The following is a 24,742-nucleotide window of genomic DNA, read 5'->3' as shown; positions in this document are numbered from 1 at the left end:
CTAACAGGGTGCGGGACTAGATGGGCTTGATCAAACTACAGGGCTCTTCATGTGATCTGTGTGTGTGTGTGTGTGTGTGTGTGTGAGAGAGAGAGAGAGAGAGAGAGAGAGAACCTTCAGGGAGAGGCCCGTTTCTTATTTGCAACTAGGATGAATCAGCTGCAATACCCCCACACTTGACCCACCGCTTCCCTGCCTGCTCTCTCTCCACACCCAACTCCAATTCCATGGGTATTGCATTGCATTGCACACCCCCCCCCCCAAAAGCTTGCTGCACCTCGAGGCGCTTTGCACTCACCGGATTCCTTGCAGGACAAGGACAGTGCATGACGGCAGAGGGGGCGGGTCAGCTGTTATGCTTAAGCCGCGCCCCCTTTCCCAAGTCAGTATCCAGGACCCTCTAGCAGCTTGCACTCTCTGCCTTTAACCCTTAAAGCAAGGAGCATCTGTTCCCTATACTCGAAGCCCAGGTTTCCTCCCTCCTCTCCCCATTGGCTGGGTTCTGCAAGGCTTTCCCCTGACAATTATTCCCGCAGATATCCTGCCGCCCAGGTGGGGGCTCCCATTCCCCCCCCCCCCGCTGCCCAGGGTCGCTGCATCTGCCGCCATCTCCAGGATTTCGGGTGAGTGCAAAGCCAGCGGCGGGGAAGGAGGGAAGGGGCTTGGCAAGGGGTGGGGGTCCAGGATGAGAAGCCCCGGGACGGGGAGAAGAAGAGAAGGGAGGAAAGGGAGCTGTTTCTCTTAATGGGGCCTTGAAGGGGGGGGGGTCCGCTGTGGAAAGAGAGAATCTTCCATCTGGTGCAAAGGGAGTTGCAGGGAATGAGGCGGGAAAGGGGAGAGGCTTGGGCATTGCAGACCAGCCTCGCCATAGTGATAATTATATAAATAAATAAATGACATTTATAACCCCCCCCCCCCATTTTCTGGGTTTCCTCAGCCACTCTGGACGGCTTCCAACAAAATAAGAAACACCAAAAACATCCAAGTCTTCCGTTTTGTAGAGGAGATGGGGACATGGATTGCTGGATGGCAGAGGAAGAAAGAGGAAAAGATGGGGAGGAAAACAGAGGCAGGGGGGTCCTGGCAGGAAGAAGGAAGGGCTGAGGTCTTCTCCAAAGCAGCTCTTTGTTTCTTGAACTCCTTGCATAAAGTAGTGGGGGCAGGGCGGGTTGAGGTTTGATGAGGCCCTAAGCTACTGGAGGTCATGGGGCCCTTTATATGCCCAGCTGTCCTTTGTCAACAGCAAATTGTTGCTGTTTTTTGTGTTGAATGTAGGCTGCATGGTAATTTATGGACCTAATAGGTATCTAAAACCATTTGCACATAACAGAGTATGTATTTTCTCAAAGTAATGGTTGAACTGAAATACAGTTACGAAGTATATTAATAGTGAAATAATTATTAAGCTCTAACTAAAAATGATTTTGTTATTCATAACAAACTTAATAATGCAAACACATTGGCATTTGGCAATAACAAAAGTTCCTTTAGAAACACAATTTACAAAGACACCTAATCTAGTCCTAGAAACTTGCTATAATAATAGGTGTAAATATATGATGCAAACTACTACTAATTATAAATAGCATTATTAACATGAAATTAACTGTTATAAACTGTACAATGCAATTGTAGTTAATACAATGCATTTTTTTATATAAGTATCAATATTACCATAATAGTCCACATTCTTCATTGGGACAGCAGACCTTGGTACCCTGTTACACTTAGTGAGTGTAAAAGACAGTATTTCTAGTAATATGTCACATTTATAAATAATAGCAATACTATACACAGCTGTACATAAAAAATATTTTACAGGACTAATTGTATTAATGCATCTACCCAATACCCATTCAACTGTATAATTTTATCATGATTCATTGTGTACTGTGTATAAAAACAGTACACAAAAATGATCTAAATTACAGTACTTTCCTTCTTGCCTTCTTAATGGGGCCTTGAAGGTGGATTGGGGGGGAGTGTTCCGTTGTGGAAAGAGAGAAGCTTCCTCCTGCCCAGATCTGGTGCAAAGGGAGTTGCAGGGAAGGAGGCGGGAAAGGGGAGAGGGTTGGGCATTGCTGGCAAGGCTCACAATAAAATAATAATAATAATAATAATAATACCCCGCCCATTGTCTGGGTTTCCCCAGCCACTCTGAGCGGCTTCCAACAAAATAAAAAACACCCAAAGAAACCAAACATTGAAGTCTTTTGTATAAATTGCCTTCGATTTTAAAGAAATTACCAATTTAAGAAATCACGTGGTTTAAATATGTCTGTTGTCCTCGAGGTGCAAACACACATAGCATGAGCAAGCAAGCAGTGCTCCAAAGTGCTTCTCTTGTGAACTTGCCGTCTAAGTTGTTTACTAATGGCAAAGGCTCCTGTTTCCCAAATGGACAGGAGGGGGAGGTCTCTCCCCCACTTTTAAGCCCCCCACTCCCACCGCATGGAAGGCAGAGGTCTTGTTCATTCACAACATCAGTAAACCTCGGATGCATCTGAAGTGAACCAGGCGCTGCGGCTCCTTCCCCTCTCACTGGGCTGCTGCAAGAAAAGGCAGCGGAGGAGGAGGAGGAAACAGATGGGTTTGAAGGCTCTTTCTGCCTCTCTCCCCTGAGCAGGGGGTATTTGCAGGGCAGGAGGACAGAGGAGGAGGCAGTGAGGGCAGAGGAAGCAGTGGGTGGACCCACCGCCTCTCCCAGGGGGTCCAGATGCAAGGAAGGAGCTTCCTTCTCCATGCAAGGGCCACCCATGTATTCAGAGCAGTCCTTATATTCCACGGGATTTACTCTCAGGCTGTCGTAAGCGAGAAAATGGCTTATCTGCTGAGTTTACGCCAATAAAACTTAGAAACGAGAGGAGATAGGAGTTGTGTTGATTGCAAAGCAATAGGTTACAGTTGGATCGTTTCACAAAACTGCAACTCTGTCTGGTGTTCCAGGCAGTGGTATTTATATATGTCATGTCAAACAAAGAATTTCAGTTTCCACCAATCATATACATCAGGGATGTCCAAGCGGTGGATTGCAATCGACAGGTAGACTTCTGTGTTGTTTTGGGTCGATTATGGGACCTTTGAAGGCCCTGCCCCTCTCCGCAATCACTTCTGCACATGCTCCTGTTTCTGGTTTTGCTCAGCAGTTCCTTGTTTTAATGTTTATTGTTGCCAAAAGAATTTAAATTTTTGTTATGTACCCCCCCCCCTTTAAAAAGTCCCTTTGGAGTTCCACGTTCCTCATATTCATCATTACCTCATTTTATTATAATACACACGCACAACAAGCACTGGCAATTTCTGCTGAATATGTTCTGATGCCTACCACGTTCTGTTACGTTGTGTTGGTGTGCATGTTGGGAACCTGTGTTACATGCAGCCATTTGCATCACATAGCAACTCATGTTCTACCTTTCAACTGTATCTTTGTGATTCTCCTATTAGCTGTATTTTTGCCCCTATTGAGGGGCGGCAACTTGCAAAATAATCAGTTTCATAAAGCACAGACTACCATAACTTCTGTATTAGAAGCACACTCAAGGATTTAAAGGGGTAAACATTATCACATTTCTTGTGGCCCTTTGGGCAACTGCCACAAGGCCACTACTGCCCATACCATGCCAGCCTTGGGAAGGGAGAAGGGACAGGCAGATGGAAGGAATTGCCAAAGGTGTTTGAAAACGGGTGGAGGCTCTTGGGAAGCGGGTGCCCATTAGGGGCTTCTACAGGGGCAACAGAATGTGTTGGGCAAAATCCCTGCAGGAGCTCTGAGACTCCATTTGCTTCTTCCTTCCAGGAAGCTACAACGTGCCTTGGCTTCTGTGCTCCTCAAGAAGTTGAACGTCCAAACCTGGTCAGGATGGACGGAGGAAGATGGACAGCTGACCTGCTCAAGCTGTCTCCTGCATCCCTCCCTACGACCTCTGATCATCCCCTCCCGGGACCCTTGGAGAAATCTGGTGAGTTCCAGGGGAGAGGAGATGGGGACATGGATGGCTGGATGGTGGAGGGAGAAAGAGGAAGAGATGGAGAGGAGACCAAAGGCAGGAAGGGGAAGGAAGAGAAGGGTGAGGCTTTTTTCAAAGCAGCTCTTTGTTTTTGGCTGGAGGCTCTGCACATAGGATTGGGCACATGGAAACCAAGGGTGGCCAGTATTATAAGCAAATTGTGTGAACTTGCCAGTCTTACAGACAGGGGTTGTGTGTGAGAGTGGGTGAGTGGGATAATAATTTATAGAGCGCCTGTAATTCTGTCCCTCCATAAGCTTACATGGAGCTACAGTGGTACAACCTTGGTACAAATTTCAAATTAACTGTACAAAACCAACAAAGAGACTCATGGGCTTAGCTCATAATACATTTATGAGCCTTTAAGGACTCCAAAGATGAATAAACAGAAGCATAGTTAATCTATGGACTTCTATCCTACTGGAAACAGTGACGGCCAGCAACTTGGATATCTTGGGGGAAAAGGATTAGGCTGGTGTCTGTGCTCTGCCCTCGTGGTTCTAGGCAATAATGCTTCTTAATACTAATTTCTGGAAAGCACAGGAGGGCAGAGGGCTCTTGGGCTGAAATCTTGCTTGCTGGTTTCCCCCAAGCATCTGCTTGGCCACTTTGAAAACAGGATGCTGGACTAGGTGGGCCTTTACCCAATGCAGCAGGCTCTGTTTAGGTTCTAATATATTGCAATATTTTTACAGTTACATGTGGCATAAGAGCACTTCCGTTTTACTTCTTACTCGTAGGAGAGACTGCTATTGGAGCCTGAGATCATTTCCTCACTTGAAAAAGAAAAAGACAGATGTGTCTTATAGGCCAGTTCCACTGTAGATGGTGCTCTCTTAAGTGTGAATGGAGTGATCATGGGTTTCTCTTGCCATTGTCCCATCTGCATTCCTAAAAGTTTGGAACATGGAGAGGACAGTGGAGAATGGAGAGGGTGTTAAAATAAGAGAAGATGCACAAGGGAATTGGCATGTGTTCAGTTGCTTTCTTGTCTTTCGTAAAAGTCTAACAGTATTCTCTCCCCCCCCCGACTCCCAAATAGGTGAGGAAGAGGATGGTCAGAATTCTATGGAGCCATCTGTGAATTCATTGGGAAGAACAAAGAAACAATTTAAATGCAGGGAAAGTGGAATGTGCTTTAGTCACTGTGGAAGAATGAGGATACACCAACAAACTCACACAGGAGAGAAACCATTTGAATACATGGAGTGTGGAAAGAGCTACAGTTGTAGCCGAACACTTGGAATACATCAACGAAATCAAATGAGGGAGAAACAGTTTAAATGTATTGAATGTGGAAAGAGCTTCAGTGAAAGTAGAAACCTTAGAATACATCAACGAACTCACACGGGGGAGAAGCCATTTAAATGCATTGAATGTGGAAAGAGCTTCAGTGAGAATGGAGCACTTAGGAGACATCAACGAACTCACACAGGCGAGAAACCATTTAAATGTATTGACTGTGGAAAGAGCTTCAGTGAAAGTAGAAACCTTAGAATACATCAACGAACTAACACGGGGGAGAAACCATTTGAATGTATTGAATGTGGAAAGGGCTTCAATGAAAGCAGAAACCTTAGAATACATCAACGAGCTCACACGGGGGAGAAACCATTTGCATGTATTGAATGTGGAAAGACCTTTAGTGAAAGTAGATACCTTAGACTACATCAACGAACTCACACAGGAGAGAAACCATTTAAATGCATTGAATGTGGAAAGAACTTCAGTCGTAGTGCAGACCTTAGAAGACATCAACGAACTCACACGGGAGAGAAACCATTTAAATGCATTGAATGTGGAAAGAGCTTCAGTCATAGTGGAGACCTTAGAATACATCAACGAACTCACACAGGAGAGAAACCATTTGAATGTGTTGAATGTGGAAAGAGCTTCAGTGGGAATGCAGCCCTTAGAGGCCATCAACGAACTCACACGGGGGAGAAACCTTTTAAATGTACTGAATGTGGAAAGAGCTTCAGTGAAAGTGGAACACTTAGAATACACCAACGAACTCATACAGGGCAGAAACCATTTGAATGTATTGAATGTGGAAAGGGCTTCAGTCAAAATGGAGCCCTTAGAATACATGAACGAACTCACACAGGGGAGAAACCATTTAATTGCATTGAATGTGGAAAGAACTTCAGTGAATGTGGAACACTTAGAAGACATCAACGAACTCACACGGGGGAGAAACCATTTATATGTATTGAATGTGGAAAGAAATTCAGTGACAATGGAACACTTAGAAAACATCAAAAAACTCATACAGGACAGAAACCATTTAAATGTATGGAGTGTGGAAAGAGCTTCAGACTGTGTGGAGACCTTAATATTCATGAGCGAATTCACACAGGTGAAAAGCCATAAATGTATGCCGTGTTCCACTCAAGGTGCACTCTTTACTTCACATCAAGAAACTCATAAAGGCGGAAATCAATTTTAAATGCATGGAACCAGTGAGATGTTCTGGTGTTTATATTTAAATTTGTACACACACATATATATATGTATTAAAGTAATGAAGGTCACATATACTATATGTACAAAAGAAGTTGCAAGTTGTTGCTAGATAAACGGGGAGTGTGTGAATCTGGAATGTTCAAGGTGTGTGATGAATCTGTTGAGTTTTGACCTCTGCCCTTCAATGCCAAAATGATGCGCTGCCCTTGTCTTGTGGATCAGCATCTGTCAGGCTTCAGGGAACTGGCTTCCTTCCCCCCTTGGCCGTAGATAAGCAGAACAAAGGAAAAGGAGTCTGTTAGAAACTTTAATGATTCCAGCCAGAGAACAAAGAACTCGTCTTCACACAAATGGCGGTGCTCCCAATGAAGACGTCCACCCCCTCACATCCCTAGTCACCCATGTCACTTCTGCATCTTGTAACCTGGGCTCGTACCCTCTGTGCTTTCTGTCCTGCCACTTTCACAGCTCTCCCTGACCTTGGGGAAAGCGTAGGGATGCTTTCCAGAGACAGTGCATCAGTTACCTCTCTCTCCCCCAGTGTTTTTTCTTCAAGCTGTTCCCCATCCAGTATTTCCCAGCTTCTGCCTTCTGAACTATGTTCCTCTGCAAACCACTGTTCCAAATCTATACAGTCCTGCTCCTGGGAAGATTAAGGGGGATTGGGAGGCTCCCACCATTGTGCCTCAGTGCAGCTCTCCTCAGCACAATCCCTGGAGACTGCGGTTAGGTTTTGGTTTAGGGGAGACAGCGTGGGCCTGGGTCTAGGCCGGGGGGGGGGGGAATAAAGGTTGAGATTTACAAGGGATGCTTCTTTTTCTGCGCAAGGCTGGTTCTTGTTTCTCCTGAGTACACGCCTGTAATCGGCGTGTGTGCTTTTAGCAGGAGAGCGTCCCTTTGTCTCAGAGCGTAAGATGCTTCAGGAGGCATTAGAGCGAAGCGCCTGTATCATACATGTGCCACGAGAGCAATGGTGGGGGGCATGTCAATACCTGTCGGGGTGCTTAAAAGGAGGCTGTTGGTTCATGAGAGGGGGCGGGAGGAGGAGAGCCTCAGCAACGCCGAACAGAAGGAGCCAAGCGTGCTTATAGGATACATGTGGTTGCTACTCTGACTTTGAAGCTGGTACATGCTTCTGCTAAAAGCAGGTCTGGAGTAGGGAAGATTAAGTTAATTGCAACCTTGAACTATGGTTACCAGACGTCGCCGTTTCCCGGGGAAACTCCCCGGATTTACAAATCTGTGCCCGGCCAAAATCCGTCCCTGGAATGTCCCTGGATATCATTTCATGTCCCCGGGTTTATATTTTAAGTGTTGTAGATTTATTAGGAGGGAATGAATGTTGCATGATTGTTTCAACGGCACAAGACACATCATATGGGGACTTCTGGCGAGGCAAAATGGCGGGTGCCACGCAGCAGCAGCAGCTCCTGAAGCCAGCCAGAGTCAACTGCGCTACCAGGCTGGCTCCAGGGTGCTGAGACTGCCGCTGACGCTTCCACTGCTGAGGAGGAACTGGGGGAACCGATGACCCCCCCCTCATGACCCAAATCAAGACAGGAGCGAGAGCACCTGGCCAACTGCCCAGCAGCGCTCCGGGGCCAGGAAAACCCTGGAGACAAGGCAGGGAGAAGAAGGAGAAGGAAGAGAGAAGAAGGAGGAAGGAGAAAAAGAGGGAAGCCCCGACCTTGTCATGCCACTGCTGCCGCTGAGGAGCAGAGGGAGGAGAGCACTGGGAGGGCAAGGACACGTGACCGAACCCAGGCCCGACTTGAGCCTACTCCACGGCGGCTAGCACTCCTAGAGAACAGGCCAGGGCCCAGAGGAAGGTCGCGCGACAGAAGAGATTACTTCTTAATTTTTCTTTAAAAATAGCGTTTTAAAAATAACTTTTTTTCTCTTTTTTTTTTTAAAAAAGTGTCCCTGGATTGCTACTCTGACTTTGAAGATGGGCAGTGGATGTGGCACATGCTTCTGCTAAAAGCAGCTCTAGGGAAGATTAAGTTAATTGCAACCTTAAACACACTTGGGTCCCATTAGAGAGGATCCTCATGAGGCCGGAGGAACATCGCCCGGCTGAGAGGCGTGAAGGCCACTCCCTGCAAGGCCTTTCCCACCTGGCCCTGGGGGCGGGGCCCAGACTCACCCAGCCCTACTATGTTAAATATGTGTTCTGTAGTTGACCTCCTTTGTAATGTTTTACTTTGAAATCTTTTAAGATAATATTTTAGTTTTCTGTTATGTTGCTTTGAATGCATACTCTATACAGTAGTAAGTTGGGATAAAAACACCTCGGGTGACAAACATTTCAGGTTACAAACTCCACTAACCCGGAGGTACAGTAGTACCTCTGGTTGAGAACTTTACCTCAGGATGAGAACGGAAATTGCACAGCAGCAGCGGGAGGCCCCATTAGCTAAAGTGGTACCTCAAGTTAAGAACAGTTTCAGGTTAAGAATGGACCTCCAGAACCAATTAAGTTCTTAATCCGAGGCACCACTGTATTTCACTCTTTTCAAATTGTTTTATTTATGTTTTATTGATTTAATATGCTGTAAACCGCTTTGAGGTTTTTCTTAAAAATATAAAGCGGTATAGAAATGAAATAAATAACAATAAAGTATAGAGCAGGGATATCCAACATGGGGTTGTTCAGATGTTGGGGAACAACTCCCATAAGGCTCAGCCTGTATGGCCAAGATTGATGGGAGTTGTAGTTCAAAAACTCAAAGGTGGAAAATCTCACGTTTCTTACAACTTTTCATTATGAATAATTATAGGTAAAACTTTTGTTGATTCAGAGCTCATTTTTAGCTTCCAGGAGCAGCTGGTCACTTCTGCTTTATAAACAAACCCAAATATATTGACACACTTTACTTTAAAACCAAATTTCAGAACAGAGACAAACCAAACTTCTTTTAAAAACACACACCCGTTTTTTTACTTTACAAACCATTATCTTCTCAATCCAAGATTTGCTTTTCATATGTATAAAAATACTTGGTTAGCAAGGGGGTACAGAAATTATTATAGAAAAGCTACATTAAAAGCATTATCAGCATTTAAAAAGAAATGCTAGTGGGTGTTCAAGGCGTTGAGTTACAAATGAAGGCAAAGATTAACCATTGCTAGGTAGACCCAGGAGAGTTAATCCTAGAATCAACCCCTGCCCCCCCCCCAGCCCACTTTTGCCTGTAAATGTACTTGATTCAAAGATCACAAAAAATGGGCACAAAATGGACATAATATACAAATGAAAGACTGGGGAAACTAAAGGTGGACCTAAAATATTATGGATTGTATAAATTTGAAAGAGAATTATATGAAAATGGCTAAAATGTACAGATCACGTTCTAATATATGTTGGAAGTGTAGAGAGAAAGAAGGAACATTTTACCACATGTGGTAGAATTGTAATCAAAAATTAATGGGAAATGATGTATAATGAGATGGGGAAAGTGTTTAAAATAACTTGCTAAAAAAACAGAAGCTTTCTTATTAGGTATCACAGGGCAGTGTTTACCCAAAGAGTTGAAGAACTTATTTATGTATGCCACAAGGTGGGCAAGATTCTACTAGCTTAAAACTGGAAAGATGACAAGATAACAACGAAAGAAGACTGGCATGTCAAAATAATGGAATGTGCAGAAATGGCCAAACGTACAGGAAGCATAAGAGATAAAGACAACAGAGACTTTATAAAGGACAGATTCATTTATGTTGTATTTGCAGGAATATTGTAAAGAAATAGACTCGCTAGCAGGGTTTGAGTAAACACAACTATAAAAGGGAAAGTAAAAAATAAGGAATAATGTTATGAAAATTATTAAATATAAGATGTAATTTAAAGGATACGGTATAAAAATGATAAGAATATAAGAGCATTTAGTTAAAAGAGTGTTAAGATGAAATAATGTAAGCAGAAGTAGCAAATATATAAAGAACCGGAAGAGGAAGTTGAGGGAAGTCATTGGGTGGGGGAAGAATGGGGTGTATTCTGTTTTCGTTTGTTTTTTGTTTATGATGATTATGCTGACTATAAAACTGTAAAATTTAATTAAAAAATTATTAAAAACAAAATTCACATACAACCTGACCACCTCACCTAAATTCCAGTCGGTTATCAGTGACTCTTCTTCTTAGCACTAGGGGGGACGGGACTCTTTTTGGGCCCAATATATCCCTTTAAGCCTATACAGCAGGTATGGGGCATCCACAGCCCTCCAGATGTTGATGGCAGCTGAAGTCCACCAACTTCTGGAGGGCCATAGGCTTTCCTCCACCCCTGCTCTAGAGACTTCCCTCCAAGGAACTTGGGGTTGAATTCTGCCATCTTTGGAGTTCCACCTCATATAAAAGCACCCGCATATAAAATTGGGGCCACACCGGTTCAGTTCTTAAGGATGGAGGGGCCATTCTGAGCCAGCAGATCCCCATAGGCTGCCTCCTCACGGGAGAAGATCTGGAACTTCTTGTCCAGATGAGCTCGCAGGTAGAGGTAGTCCTGCTGGTCAAGGTTGTGGGCGCAGGTGATGTAGGCTGTGAAGAGCAATGCGAGGAGCAGGCGGTCAAGAGAAAGGCAGGGAACGGCCCACAGGATGAGGAGAAACTCCAGGTACACGGGGTGATGCAGGTGGGAGAAGAGGCGGATGGCACTTGTGGACTTCACGGCCAAAGGGTCCCCCATGCCCAGGCAGTGGTAGTAAACCTATGGAACGAGAGAAACACCCATTTGCACCGCAGACGCACAAATCCTTTGGGGAAACATGACACCATTTTAGACCTGCGTACACATTGGGCCTCTACATATTCACTAAGGGGGAATGTGAGATCTGTTTTTGTTTTGTTGTCTGGACTGCTGAGACAACACTAAGTGCTTCTGCGGTCCCTGCCTTGATCAAAAATCCCTCAGAATTCCAGAGATGGAAAGAAGAGAATGTCCCTACCAGAGAGGAATGGCAAATTAAACTGCTGGACTATGCCGAAATGGCAAAACTGACCGTTATGCTCAGGAACCAAGAAGACCATAACTTTAGGAAAGGATGAGGGGAATTTATAATTTATCTTGGAGACCACTGTAAACAGATGAAAACATTAGCAGGATTGAAATAACACTCGTAGCAAGTACTATGGACCTATATAAAATATGGACTATTGAAAAAGATGCAGTAGAAAAGGTTTAATAATAGGACCCACGGAGGGGAAGATGGGAAGTCCAGAGATTCTGAGGAATCCCCAAATGTGGATGTGTTTGGTTGTATTGTAACTTATAGTTCTAAAATAAAAAAATTATTTAAAAATACATAAATCCCTCAGAATTAATCCAAATCTAATGCACGCCCCTAACTGCTATCACTGTAAAGCCAGAGCACATTAAGAGCTTCCAAGAGAGAGGTCATGGCTTCCAAATTTGCTTCAACCCTGGGACCTCTCTTTTTAGAAATATTTTACAGCAGGAGGAAAGATCTTCTATCACCCTCATTGGAAAAGGCGCATTAGATAAAAGTAGATTCTCCTGCAGGCACACGTCTAATATGGCTGCATTTTGGGACTCCAAAACTGCGATCACATTGTAGAAAATCCGCTGGACATGCAGGCATTAGCCAAATCATACAAATCATATCCATACTGGGTTATGATACTGGGGGGCCAAATGCACATGTGGACTGTGGTCCTCTGAATTCACTGCTCTCAATCCATGGCTCTGCTTCGCCCCTTAGCCAGCCGGGATGTACCTTTCAATTCTTGACAATGCCTCCTCCCTCTTTGGTAGAGGGCAGACAGTTTTGTGTGTATCAGATATAACTTCCTGTAGACAGGCAAAAGTTGCGCTCCTTGTTTGACACACCTTTGCCTCTCTCACCCTGCCCAGCCCTGGCATGTGGCCCCTGGAAGGCGATCCAGGAGGGAATCTGGCCCTTGGTCTGAAAAACAGTGGAAGCTTCCAAACTGACAGTTGCACATGAGCATGCAAACCTAAGGCCTGCCCACATCCCACTGAACTATGCTAGGCTATGACTTCTGTCATTCCTGGCCATTGGCCACGCCAGTAGGGGCTAATGGGAGTTGGAGTTAAACTGACCACGGGTCTGGAAACCAAGCGCTATGAGGAATGGTTGAGGGAACTATGGATATAGTATGAAAAAAGCAAGACGTTCAGAGAGATGTTATCACAGCTGTAGGGCATGTGCACATTTCCCTTCCCTTTGATGGGATCTCAGCACTCGAGATGCTGCTTAGATTTGTTTATCACCCATCACCCCCCTCCCATTTGCTAGTGGATTCATTGCTACAGAATTCTTGTGTATATGGTTGCATACAGGTACTACTGGCAGTGTTGATCGTCTCCCCCCCCCCCATGCAATTATGGTGCTTTTAAAAAAGAAAAGAATCCCAAGACAACAATGACCATTTACACCACAAAAAACTCATAACCCACCTACTCTCAGCAGCCAGAAGCATCATAGCCAGACACTGGAGAGACCTGTCAGGAGTAAGTATGGACCAATGGTACCAAATAGTATGGGAAACAGCTCTACTAGAAAAATTAACTAATAAACTGAAACTGACACAGGGACAAACAGAAGAAGACGCCTTCACCCCAGTATGACTCCCCTTTATCACATACACAGCCCAACAGGACAATGACAATAATCCACCAACAGCATACAAATCAATATGGCTAACCTGATCCAAAACACCCACCCACCTCACTCACACACGAAAACAAAGATCACCACAGCCAATCACAAGCAAACAATCACACCCTAGGCCAACCCCAACCTCTCTCATCACAAGTGAACAACACAAACAACGCTGACCCCAAACTCTACATACATTAAACATAATAGAAACACCGCCACCCGACCCCACCCCCATCCATCTTCCCTCTCTCCACCCCCCTTTCTTTTTTCTTTCTTTTTTCTTTTCTTCTCCCCCTAATGCCTCAACAAATGAAATGGATTTGTAAAAATGTTACATGGAAAAAACAACAATGAGGCATTACACTTACTTCTGTAAAACAAGAAAATCCTTAATAAAATATCAAGATCAAATAAAAAAAAAGAAAAGAAAAGAAAAAGGGTTTTTTTCCCCCCGGGGTACTCAAGGTTACGCAGTACCGGTACCTCTTTTCTCCAAACTGTTCAAAGTATGACACTTAGTGTAACATTTTCATGGTGATTACCGGCACCATATTTGCTTTAAAAAGAAGGCACTGAAAACAGGGTTGCTTTTTAAATTTATCGCTTCATTTGTCAGGACTGAAAGCAAAGCAAAGAACTTCCCTTCTCTCCTTACAAATTAAAACTGCCTTCCCTTTTTTCCAGTATTTCCTGTGAAGAATATTGCTTTCACATCCGTAGCGTACATTTGGCAGGCATCTAAAGTACATGGTCCCCCCCCCCCCCAGATTCATGGGAGTGGTCGAATGGGAGGTATTCTTTGACAGGGCGTCTGTCTTGCTGCTGCTGCTGCTGCTGCATGTCACTGTTCACTGTTTCTGTGTGTCTGAGGAGAATACAGGACACAGGTGTTATGAAGGTGCAATAAGCCAGACAGAGAGTGGTCCCTCCCTATAATGTAAATAGAGAGACTTCTTTTCAGGAGATTTCTGTATAAAGAACACTTTGCTGAGGTGGAAGTGGGTACTAAGTGAGGCTGGAGTTTACCCAGAAGAGTTATTAGGCTTTTTTTGCTGTAAGCTGCTTCCTGCATTGTAAGACGTGGTTCATGAGACCCTTGATCCCTCCTGAAATACAATCTGAACCAAATGGGTGAGGCAGTAAAAAGTTTATTGATTACAATACGTTCTTGCAAGAGGGAGGGGTCCAAAGTAGCTGATGTTCCGTATACTGGAAGCCCAGCTTCCCTCCCTCGTCTCCCCATTGGCTGGTCCTGCAAGGTTTTCCTTCCCCCAATTATCAAAGGAAAGGAAGGAGGCTGGGGGGGGGGGGGAGAAACTTCTCCTGCCTCGCCAGAGTCACCTGACTTCCGGCTTCACCAGCGGAAGCTTTACAATAGGGGCTGCTTCGTCCTAATTGTTGTCGTTGTTTAGTCGTGTCCAAATCTTCCTGGCCCCATGGACCAGAGCACGTCCTAATTAAGCCTCCTAATTAAACAGTGTCACTCCCTGCCTCCCAGGCGGGGGCTCCCATTCGCCCCCCCCCCCCCGCTGCCCAGGGTCGCTGCATCTCCCTCCGCCTTCAGGATTTCGGGTGAGTGCAAAGCCAGCGGCGGGGAAGGAGGGAAGGGGCTTGGCAAGGGGTGGGGGTCCAGGATGAGAAGCCCCGGGGCGGGGAGAAGAAGAGAAGGGAGGAAAGGGAGCTGTTTCTCTTAATGGGGCCTTGAAGGGGGGCGGAGGGGTTTCCGCTGTGGAAAGAGAGAAGCTTCCTCCTGCCCAGGTCTGGTGCAAAGGGAGTTGCAGGAAAGGAGGCGGGAAAGGGGAGAGGGTTGGGCATGGTTGGGCAGGTTAATAATAATAATAATAATAATAATAATAATAATAAATAATAATACCTGCCCATCTGGCTGGGTTTCCCTAGCCACTCTGTGCGGCTTACAACATAGATAAACCATAATAAAACATCAAACGTTAAAAATTTCCCAATACAGGGCTGCCTCCAGATGTCTTCTAAAAGTCAGATAGTTGTTTATTTATTTGAAATTGGAAGGGAGGGCGCCACCAGCGAGAAGACCCTCTGCCTGGTTCCCTGTAACTTCGCTTCTTGCAGGGAGGGAACTGGCAGAAGACCCTCGGAAGTGAACCTCAATGTACAGCCTGCCAGCCTTCCTTCCTTCCTTCCTTCCTTCCTTCCTTCTCTTTAGGCACCAGGCGAAAGCATTCCTCTTCTCCCAGGCATTGGGCTCATTAAACAATCTATGGCCTTCACACCTGCATTTGTACGTGCGTAAGGGGGCAGTTGTCGTTTTTATTTCTTACTGTGCTGTGCATCTCTGATTTTCTATTGTAAGCTGCCCTGTGATCTTCGGAGGAAGGGCAGTATAGAAATGTAAAGAATAGCAGTAAAAATAGGAAGCCCTGTTGTGTTCAAGGGGGTGGTTGGGACAGAGTCTCTGATTAGCATGCATAGCAGGTCAGGCTAAGGAGGGAATAATAATAATAATAATAATAATAATAATAATAATAATAATTCTTCATTACTTGCACCCTGCCCACGTGACTGGGTTCCTCAGCCACTCTGGAAGGCTTCCAACAAAATAAAAAACACCGAAAACATGGAATACTTCCCTGTACAGGGCTGCCTTCAGAAGTCTTATTATATATCAATGGAAATATAATTTAATGAAAAATGTAATGCAATAACTTTTATGAAGGATTATTTATTACAACAGCAGTCATAAAGAAGAAACGAAACGCATACAACAAAAGAGATATACAAAAATTCTCACCGTGTCAGTTAATACTTAGTTGGATAACCTTTAGCCTTCCATGGAGTAAAGTAAGCTTTTTAGTTCTGCAGCTGTAATAATGTGAAACTAAGATTAAATTATTTCCCTTATAAATTGGGTTTTATTGCTGGGCTGCTTCTGACGTACAAGTTTCTTTAGTCAGCTCCATAGATTTTTGATTGGGTTCAAGTCTGGGCTATGTATTTGGGGGCATTTACTTTCCCATTAATGACACAAATTTTGTCCACACCTCGTGCTGTCATACAGCCCAAGATCATAGCACTGACTGGGTGTTTCACGGAAGGTGCAGTGTAAATAGGATGTAAATCTCCTCCGATTCTCCTCATGTATTTCATGCCATCACTACCAAGCGAGATTTTCATCTCCTCACTCCAAATAACACTGTCCCATTGTTCTGCTGTCCAGTTATCATGGTTTTAGCCCAGTCTGATTTTGTAGTGACCGGCTCCTTATACCTCTTCCAAAATTTAGAAATGTCCCCTTTGGTTAAGTTTCTGCCAATTTTTCTTCTAATATCTTCATAACTGTAGCCTTGTTCACTTAATAGTACTATTTTACATCCCTTTCTAGGTGACCAGTCAACTCTTTGCGCCATTTATTTAATTTTATTACGTTTTACAAGCTCACTAAATGAAAAAAACCTCAACCAACTTGATAGCAATCGCAAAACACATTTTTTAAAAAAATATTTCTATTTCATTTTCAAATTATAACAACAAATTTCCACAAATCTTAATTGAACAATTTCTATATCCGTATTTCTCCCCTCCCTCCTCTTTGGCTTCCCCCATATTTCCGTATTGATTTATTAAACAAATTCTATACTCTGCTGATTTTGCTTCTTATATAGTTGTCAAAACCTGCCAATGAGTCCATATCTTTATACTGTCTTTTTATATAGTTTATAAATGGTTCCCACTCTTTTTTGAAATCAATGTTGTCTCTCTCATGTATTCTCTCTGTCAGCTTAGCCAGTTCCGCGTAGTCCATAAGCTTGGCTTGCCATGCTTCCTTTGTTGGCGTTTTCTGTTTTCCATACTTGTGCTAATAAAATTCTTGTTGCTGTTGTCGCATACATAAGCTGTGTCCAATTTCCCTCTCATGTATCATGATCTAAAATTAGAAGCAGGAAAGATTCTGGTTTTTAAACAAAGGGTTTTTTCATCTTTTCCCCCCAGTTCATTATATATCATTTCCCAGTATTCTTTAACCTTCTTGCATTCCCACCATACATGAAAAAAGTACCATTTTTCTCTTTACCTCTCCAACATATCTTGGATCGTGTTTTATACATTTTTGCAGTTTTTCCAGTGTGATATACCATCTATATATCATTTTCAAATACAGTGGTACCTCAGTTTACATACGCTTCAGGTTGCAGACGCTTCAGGTTACAGACTCTGCTAACCCAGAAATAGTACCTTAGGTTAAGAACTTTGCTTCAGGATGAGAACAGAAATCGAGCTCCTGCGGCGCAGCTGCAGGAGGCCCCATTAGCTGAAGTGGTGCTTCAGGTTAAGAACAGTTTCAGGTTAAGAACGGACCGCTGGAATGAATTAAGTACTTAACTCAAGGTACCACTGTAATTTTCCCTTAATGATATACAAGCTGTAAACTTTACATTTGTTTTCATAAACTTTCCCATTCCTCCAACTGTATATTAAGCCGATTTGGGCCGATTTTACCTTCTCATCTAAAGTCTCTCCATATAGCAAAATGTTATATGCTTTCTTCAATAATTTGGTATTTCCCTCCACAATTTCCTTTTGAAAGTTTGAGATAGTATAGCTGAACCCCCTTTTATTATCTTCTTCAAACTGCTCATTAATTTGTCTGTGATGCAACCAACTTTGTAAAGTACCTTTCAAGTTTTCATAACTTTTAAATTTCAAACCTTTCTCCTCTTCTATTAACAAATCTCTATATGTTGGCCACTTTCCTTTTTTATTACCCCTCCAGCTACACAGGGTCTGATCCTGCCAGACTTTGGTGGATGTCTCAAAAATTTCCAAGGTGTTGGATATTCAAATTGCAGAGCTTGTCAAAACTGAGAGGCAAGTATTTACAAATCCTGTTCTTTCAGCAAAGCAGGAATTTTAGGGTTAAAAATCCGTTTGCTTTCACTCAGAGGCTGTAATGTAGATTTTGGGGGGCTTTCATCTCATTCATCGCATTTCATCTTATTCACAAAACGTCTCTGCGGGGTTCTCCCCTGAATAGCGGAAGCACGGCTTCCATTTTTAATACTTCTCACTTTGAGATTCAAATTGAATTTAAGCCCCAAATTTTTAATTCCTCTCCAAAAGCCTCTTTTTATTTTACCTTAAAACAGAAGATCTGTCACTTCAGGGGGCGGCTTTTAGGCTTTGGATATTCAGGTGTGCGTTGGAGCCGACAGCCCACCTTGACCGTCTTCCCCTCCCCCACTCGCTACTCATGCAGTTGTGGGAGCCGGTTTGACGGGAGACCTGGGGCTCAGCTGGACCCGTTGCAGCCCCTCTCTTCTGCAGAGTTTTGTGAGGGCTTTTCTTTTTTAGCCCTAAAACCTCCCCTCGGTCACCTGAAATCCCCCTATAGGCTCTATCTTACTCAGACGAAGCTCTGAGCGCCGCTATTTCCTCCACGATCCAGACCGGAAGCCCGCAATCACCAAGTCAACTCTTTGTGGCATTTATGTTATTACATTTTACAAGTTCACTAAATGAAAGAACAAAAAAATCCCCAACCAACTTGATAGCAATCAGATAACACACTGGCAAATGTCCTGCTTATTTACGGTATGTTGTAATCCTTCCTAAAAGTTGTTGTATTACATTTTACTTTAAATTACAGTGGTACTTCGGGTTAAGAACTTAATTCGTTCCGGAAGTCCGTTCTTAACCTGAAACTGTTCTTAACCTGAAGCACCACTTTAGCTAATGGGGCCTCCCGCTGTTGCCGCACCACCAGAGCACGATTTCTGTTCTCATCCTGAAGCAAGGTTCTTAACCCGAGGTACTATTTCTGGGTTAGCAGAGTCTATAACCTGAAGCATTTGTAACACAAGGTACCACTGTATCTTTCCATTGATATAAAATTTTATGATATTACTCCATAAAAGGGTGGTGTTATGAGCCATCAAACCCCAGAAAAACACTTTCTCCATAGTTTCCACAATTTTGGCCACTAGTGTATGTTGTCTTCTAAGTCCAAAACACACATGCACACACAGAACACACATAGAAAGAGCAAGCAGTGTTCCAAAGTGCTTCTTTTGAGAACGTGCCATCTAAGTAGTTTACTCACGGCAAAAGCTCCTATTTCCCAAAAGGACAGGAGGGGGAGGTCTCTCCCCCACTTTTAACCCACCCCACTCCCACCGCACGGAAGGCAGAGGTCTTGTTCATTCACAATCCCTGGATCCACCGCCTCTCCCAGGGGATCCAGATGCAAGCAAGGTGCCTTGTTCTTCTCCATTCAAGGGCCACCCATGTATTCAAAGCAGTCCTTTGCAGATTAAGAGTTAAGTTCAAAATAAGTACAAAAACCCAACAAAAATACTCACGGGTTTATAGTGGCACCAGCTTTCTTAGTCAAGATTCCACATTGTCAGACTGCAGCTCACAAAAGCTTAAGCCATAATACATTTATGAGCCTTTATGGGCTGTAGAAGATGAATAAACAGAAGCATAGTTAATCTATGAACTTCCATCCTACAAGAGACAGTGATGGCCAGCAACTTGGATATCTTGAAAAAAGGGATTAAGCTGATTTCTGTGCTCTGCCCTCATGGTCCTAGGCAGTAATGCTTCTCAATACTAGATTCTGGAAAGCCCAGGAGGGCAGAGGGCTCTTGGGCTGAAATCTTGCTTGCTGGTTTCCTACAGGCATCTGCTTGGCCACTGTGAGAACAGGATGCTGGACTAGGTGGGCCTTTAACCAATCCAGCAGGCTCTCTTTAGGTTCTAATATGTTAAAATATTTTTACAGTTACCTGTGGCATAAGAACACTTCAGTTTCCTCACTTCAAAAAGAAAAAGACAGAAGTGTCTTATAAGCCAGTTACACCGTGGATGTCTATTATAAAATGATGGTGCTTTCTTAAGTGTGAATGGAGTGATCATGGGTTTCTCTTGCCATTATCTCATCTGCATTCCTAAAAATTTGGAACATGAAGAGAACAGTGGAGAATGGAGAGGGTGTTAAAATAAGAGAAGGTGCACATGGGAATTGACGTGTGTTCAGTTCCTTTCTTGTCTTTCATAGATGTCTAACAGGATTCTCTCCCCGCCCCAAACAGGTGAGGAAGATGATGGTCAGAATTCTACGGAGCTGTCTGTGAATTCATTGGGAAGGGCAGAGAAGCCATTTAAATTCAGGGAATGTGCAATGTGCTTTAGTCACTGTGGGAAAATGAGGATACACCAACGAACTAACACGGGGGAGAAACCCTTTGAATGCATGGAGTGCGGAAAGAGCTTCAGTCAAAGTGGAGACCTTAGAAGACATCAACGAACTCACACAGGGGAGAAACCATTTAAATGCATTGAATGTGGAAAGAGCTTCAGTCGTAGTGGTCACCTTAGAAGACATCAACAAACTCACACTGGGGAGAAACCATTTAAATGTATTGAATGTGGAAAGAGCTTCCGTCATAGTGGAGACCTTAGAATACATCAACGAACTCACACGGGGGAGAAACCATTTAAATGCATTGAATGTGGAAAGAGCTTTGCTCATAACGGAGACCTTAGAATACATCAACGAACTCACACAGGGGAGAAACCATTTAAATGCATTGAATGTGGAAAGAGCTTCAGTCGTAGTGGAGACCTTAGAATACATCAACGAAGTCACACGGGGGAGAAACCATTTAAATGCATTGAATGTGGAAAGAGCTGCAGTCGTATTGGTCACCTTAGAATGCATCAACGAACTCACACGGGGGAGAAACCATTTAAATGCATTAAATGTGGAAAGAGCTTCAGTTGTAGTGGTCACCTTAGAAGACATCAACGAACTCACACTGGGGAGAAACCATTTAAATGTATTGATTGTGGAAAGAGCTTCAGTCATAGTGGAGACCTTAGAATACATCAACGAACTCACACGGGGGAGAAACGGTTTAAATGTATTGAATGTGGAAAGAGCTTCAGTCAAAGTGGTCACCTTAGAAGACATCAACAAACTCACACTGTGGAGAAACCATTTAAATGTATTGAATGTGGAAAGAGCTTCAGTCATAGTGGAGACCTTAGAATACATCAACGAACTCACACGGGGGAGAAACGGTTTAAATGTATTGAATGTGGAAAGAGCTGCAGTCGTAGTAGTCACCTTAGAATACATCAACGAACTCACACTGGGGAGAAACCATTTAAATGTATTGAATGTGGAAAGAGCTTCAGTGAAAGTGGAGGCCTTAGAAAACATCAACAAATTCACATGGGGGAGAAACTATTTAAATGTATTGAATGTGGAAATAGCTTCAGTCAAAGTGGAGCCCTTAGACTACATCAACGTACTCACACGGGGGAGAAACCGTTTAAATGTATAGAATGTGGAAAGAGCTTCAGTCAAAGTGGAAACCTTAGAAGACATCAACGAACTCACACGGAGAAACCATTTAATTGTATGGAGTGTGGAAAGAGCTTTAGTCAAAGTGGAGGCCTTAGGAAACATCAGCTAACTCACACGGGGGAAACCACAGATGTAGGGAATGTGGAAAGAGCTTAAGATGGAGTGGAGACCTTAATATTCCTAAGCAAATTCACACAGGTTAAAAACCATATAAATGTATGCAACCTTGCACTCAATGTTCACTATTTCATTTACGTCAAGAAACTCATAAAGGCAGAAATCAATTTTAAATACATGGAGCCCGTGTGATGTTTTGGTGTTTGTATTTAAATTTGTATACACATATATATGTATTACGATCACGAACTCCTGGACCACGGCCTTGCCGACGTGGGGATCCAGGGCACAGTCCTTCAATGGCTGCGCTCGTTTCTCTCCGGTCGGGGACAGAGGGTGGCGCTTGGGGGGGAATTGTCATCCCGCCACTCCTTGGTGTGTGGAGTGCCCCAGGGTGCGATACTTTCCCCGATGCTTTTTAACATCTTTATGCGCCCCCTCGCCCAGCTTGTCCGGAGTTTTGGGCTGGGCTGCCATCAGTATGCTGATGACACCCAACTCTATCTGTTGATGGATGGCCATCCTGACTTGGCCCCAGATACACTGATCAGATGCTTGGAAGCTGTGGCTGGATGGTTACGTGGGAGCCGGCTGAAGTTAAATCTTTCGAAGACAGAGGTCCTCTGGCTGGGACGGGACGATATGGGATTGAGGGGGCAACTCGCATCTCTAGCGGGGGTGCAATTAGTGCCAGCACCGTCCATTAAGAGTTTGGGTGTAATCTTCAACACCTCCCTCTCCATGGAGGCGCAGATTGCAGCTATAACAAAGGCGGCATTTTTTCATCTCCGCCAAGCTAAGCAGTTGGCTCCTTACCTCTCTCGCCCTGACCTAGCCACTGTGATCCATGCGATGGTCACCTCCAGACTGGATTATTGTAACTCGCTCTACGTGGGGCTGCCCTTGAGACTGACCCAGAAACTCCAGAGGGTGCAGAATGCCGCAGCGAGACTCCTTACAGGGTCTTCACTGCGAGATCACATTCATCCGGTGCTATACCAGCTGCACTGGCTCCCGGTGGAGTACAGGATCAGGTTTAAGGTGCTGGTTTTAACCTTTAAAGCCCTATACGGCCTAGGACCCTCGTACCTACGGGACCGCCTCTTCTGGTATGCCCCACAGAGAAACCTACGCTTGTCAAATAAAAACATCCTGAAGGTCCCAGGCCTCAGAGAGGTTAGGCTGGCCTCAACTAGAGCCAGGGCTTTCTCGGCTGCGGCTCCAATCTGGTGGAACGCTCTGTCACAAGAGACTAGGGCCCTGCGGGACCTGACATCTTTCCGCAGAGCCTGCAAGACAGAGTTGTTCCACCAGGCCTTTGGTCAGGGCCCAGCCTGACTCCCTCCTCTGGCAACCTGCACAGAATTTTGCTTAACGGTTGCCATTAATTTGACTTTAATTAATTTTTATAATGGAATGTTTTTAGAATGTTTGATTATTTGATTGTTTGATTATTTAATTGTTGTTAGCCGCCCTGAGCCCGGCTTCGGCTGGGGAGGGCGGGATATAAATAAAATTTATTATTATTATTATTATTAAAGTAATGAAGGTCACATATACTTGATGTACAAAAGAAGTTGCAAGTTGTTGCTAGATTATCCAGGGGGAGAGTGTGAATCTGGAATGCTCAAGGTGTGTGATGAATCTGTTGAGTTTTGACTCCACCCGTCACTGCCAAAATGATGCGCTGCCCTTGTCTTGTGGATCAGCATCTGTCAGGCTTCAGGGAACTGGCTTCCTTCCCCCCTTGGCCGTAGATAAGCAGAACAAAGGAAAAGGAGTCTTCTTACCAGTTAGAAACTTTAATGATCCCAGCAAGGGCATAAAGAACCCGTCTTCTAGGAATGGCGGTGCTCCCAATGAAGAGGTCCAGTCCCTCACATCCCTAGTCACCCCTGCCACTTCTGCGTCTCGTAATCTGAGCTCGTTCCCTCTGTGCTTTCTGTCCTGCCACTTTCGCTGCTCTCCTTGACCTTGGGGAGAGCGGATGGATGCTTTCCAGAGACAGTGAATCTGTTAACTCTCCCCCCCTCCAGAGTTTCTTCTGCAAGCTGTTCCCTATCCAGTATTTCCCAGCTTCTGCCTTCTGAACTATGTTCCTCTGCAAATCACTTTTCCAAATCTATACAGTCCTCCTGCTCCTGGGAAGAATCAGGGGAGGGGGATTTTCCCACAAATGCCTCGGTGCAGCTCTCCTCAGCTGGGTCCCTGGTTAGGTTTTGTTTAGGGGAGAAAGTGTGGGACTAGGCCGGGGGAGGGGAGGGGGGAGAGAAGGGGAGAGAAGTAGAGGGGATGCTTTTTCCGTGCAAGGCTAGTTCGTGTTTCTCCCGAGTACGCGCCTGTAATCCGTGAGCGTGCATTTAGCAGGAGAGCGTCCCTTTGTCTCGGCGCGTAAGATGCTTCAGGAGGCCCTAGAGCGAAGCGTGTGTATCGCACATGCACTGTGAGAGCAATGGTGGAGGAATAGCAAATAACTGTCAGGGAGCTTAAAAGGAGGCTGTCGTTTCGTGAGAGGGGGTGGGGGGAGGAGAGTTTTAGTGACGCTGAACAGGAAGAGCCAAGCGCGCCTACGGGATACATGTGCTTGCTACTTTGCTCTTGAAGATGGCCAGTGGGAGTGGCACATGCTTCTGCTGAAAGTAGATCTAGGGAAGATTGAGTTAATTGCAGCCTTAAACACACTTGGGTCCCATTAAAGAGGCTGCTCATGAGGCCGGAGGAACATCGCCCGGCTGTGAGATGTAAAGTCCACCACTCCCTGCAAGGTCTTTTCCACCTGGCCAAAGGGGTGGGAACCAGACTCACCCAGCCCTACTCTGTTAAATATGTATTCTCTCATAGCTCTACTATGTTAAATATGAATTCTGTAATCGACCTTTGTAATGTTTTATTTTGAAATCTTTAAGATAATATTTTAGTTTTCAGTTATGTTGCTTTGACTGTATATTCTATATTTGACATTTTTCAGATTGTTTTATTTAGGTTTTATTGATTTAATATGCTGTGAACCACTTTGAGATTTTTCTTGAAAATATAAAGTGGAATAGAAATTAAATGAAAAAAGTATAGAGCAGGGATATCCAACATGGGGTTGCTCAGATGTTGGGCAACAACGCCCATAAGCCTCAGCCTGTATGGCCAAGATTGATGGGGGTTGTAGT

General features: G+C 44.3%; 3 protein-coding genes across 3 annotated transcripts in view; all 3 read left to right on the top strand.

The window, feature by feature from the left end:
- LOC310672941 (uncharacterized protein) overlaps positions 1–6,751 on the top strand; it is a gene marked incomplete at its 5' end in the record, with an annotated part of 173,689 nt that extends 166,938 nt beyond the window's left edge. Inside the window, one exon of the mRNA XM_083430624.1 lies at positions 6,618–6,751. The remainder of the gene's footprint in view (positions 1–6,617) is intronic.
- LOC310672852 (uncharacterized protein) overlaps positions 1–8,513 on the top strand; it is a gene marked incomplete at its 3' end in the record, with an annotated part of 81,222 nt that extends 72,709 nt beyond the window's left edge. The window contains exons 3-5 of the mRNA XM_083430508.1: positions 3,797–3,959; positions 5,050–5,805; positions 8,392–8,513. Of these exons, the coding sequence (XP_083286634.1) occupies positions 3,860–3,959; positions 5,050–5,805; positions 8,392–8,513 (978 nt within the window). The 5' untranslated portion in view covers positions 3,797–3,859. The remainder of the gene's footprint in view (positions 1–3,796; positions 3,960–5,049; positions 5,806–8,391) is intronic.
- LOC310672940 (uncharacterized protein) lies at positions 609–24,326 on the top strand (the record flags this gene model as incomplete). Its single annotated transcript, XM_083430623.1, has 3 exons — positions 609–623; positions 20,185–21,210; positions 24,280–24,326. Exons 2-3 carry the CDS (start codon positions 20,274–20,276, stop codon positions 24,324–24,326), a joined length of 984 nt encoding a protein of 327 aa, XP_083286749.1. The 5' UTR covers positions 609–623; positions 20,185–20,273.
- Between the last annotated feature and the right edge of the window lie 416 nt (positions 24,327–24,742).

This window comes from Podarcis tiliguerta (genome assembly GCF_965153285.1).
Source record: "Podarcis tiliguerta genome assembly, chromosome: 2".
NCBI classification, from domain to species: Eukaryota; Metazoa; Chordata; class Lepidosauria; order Squamata; family Lacertidae; genus Podarcis; species Podarcis tiliguerta.
Note: the sequence above shows the minus strand (reverse complement) of the source record. Positions and strands in the feature narration are given on the sequence as shown.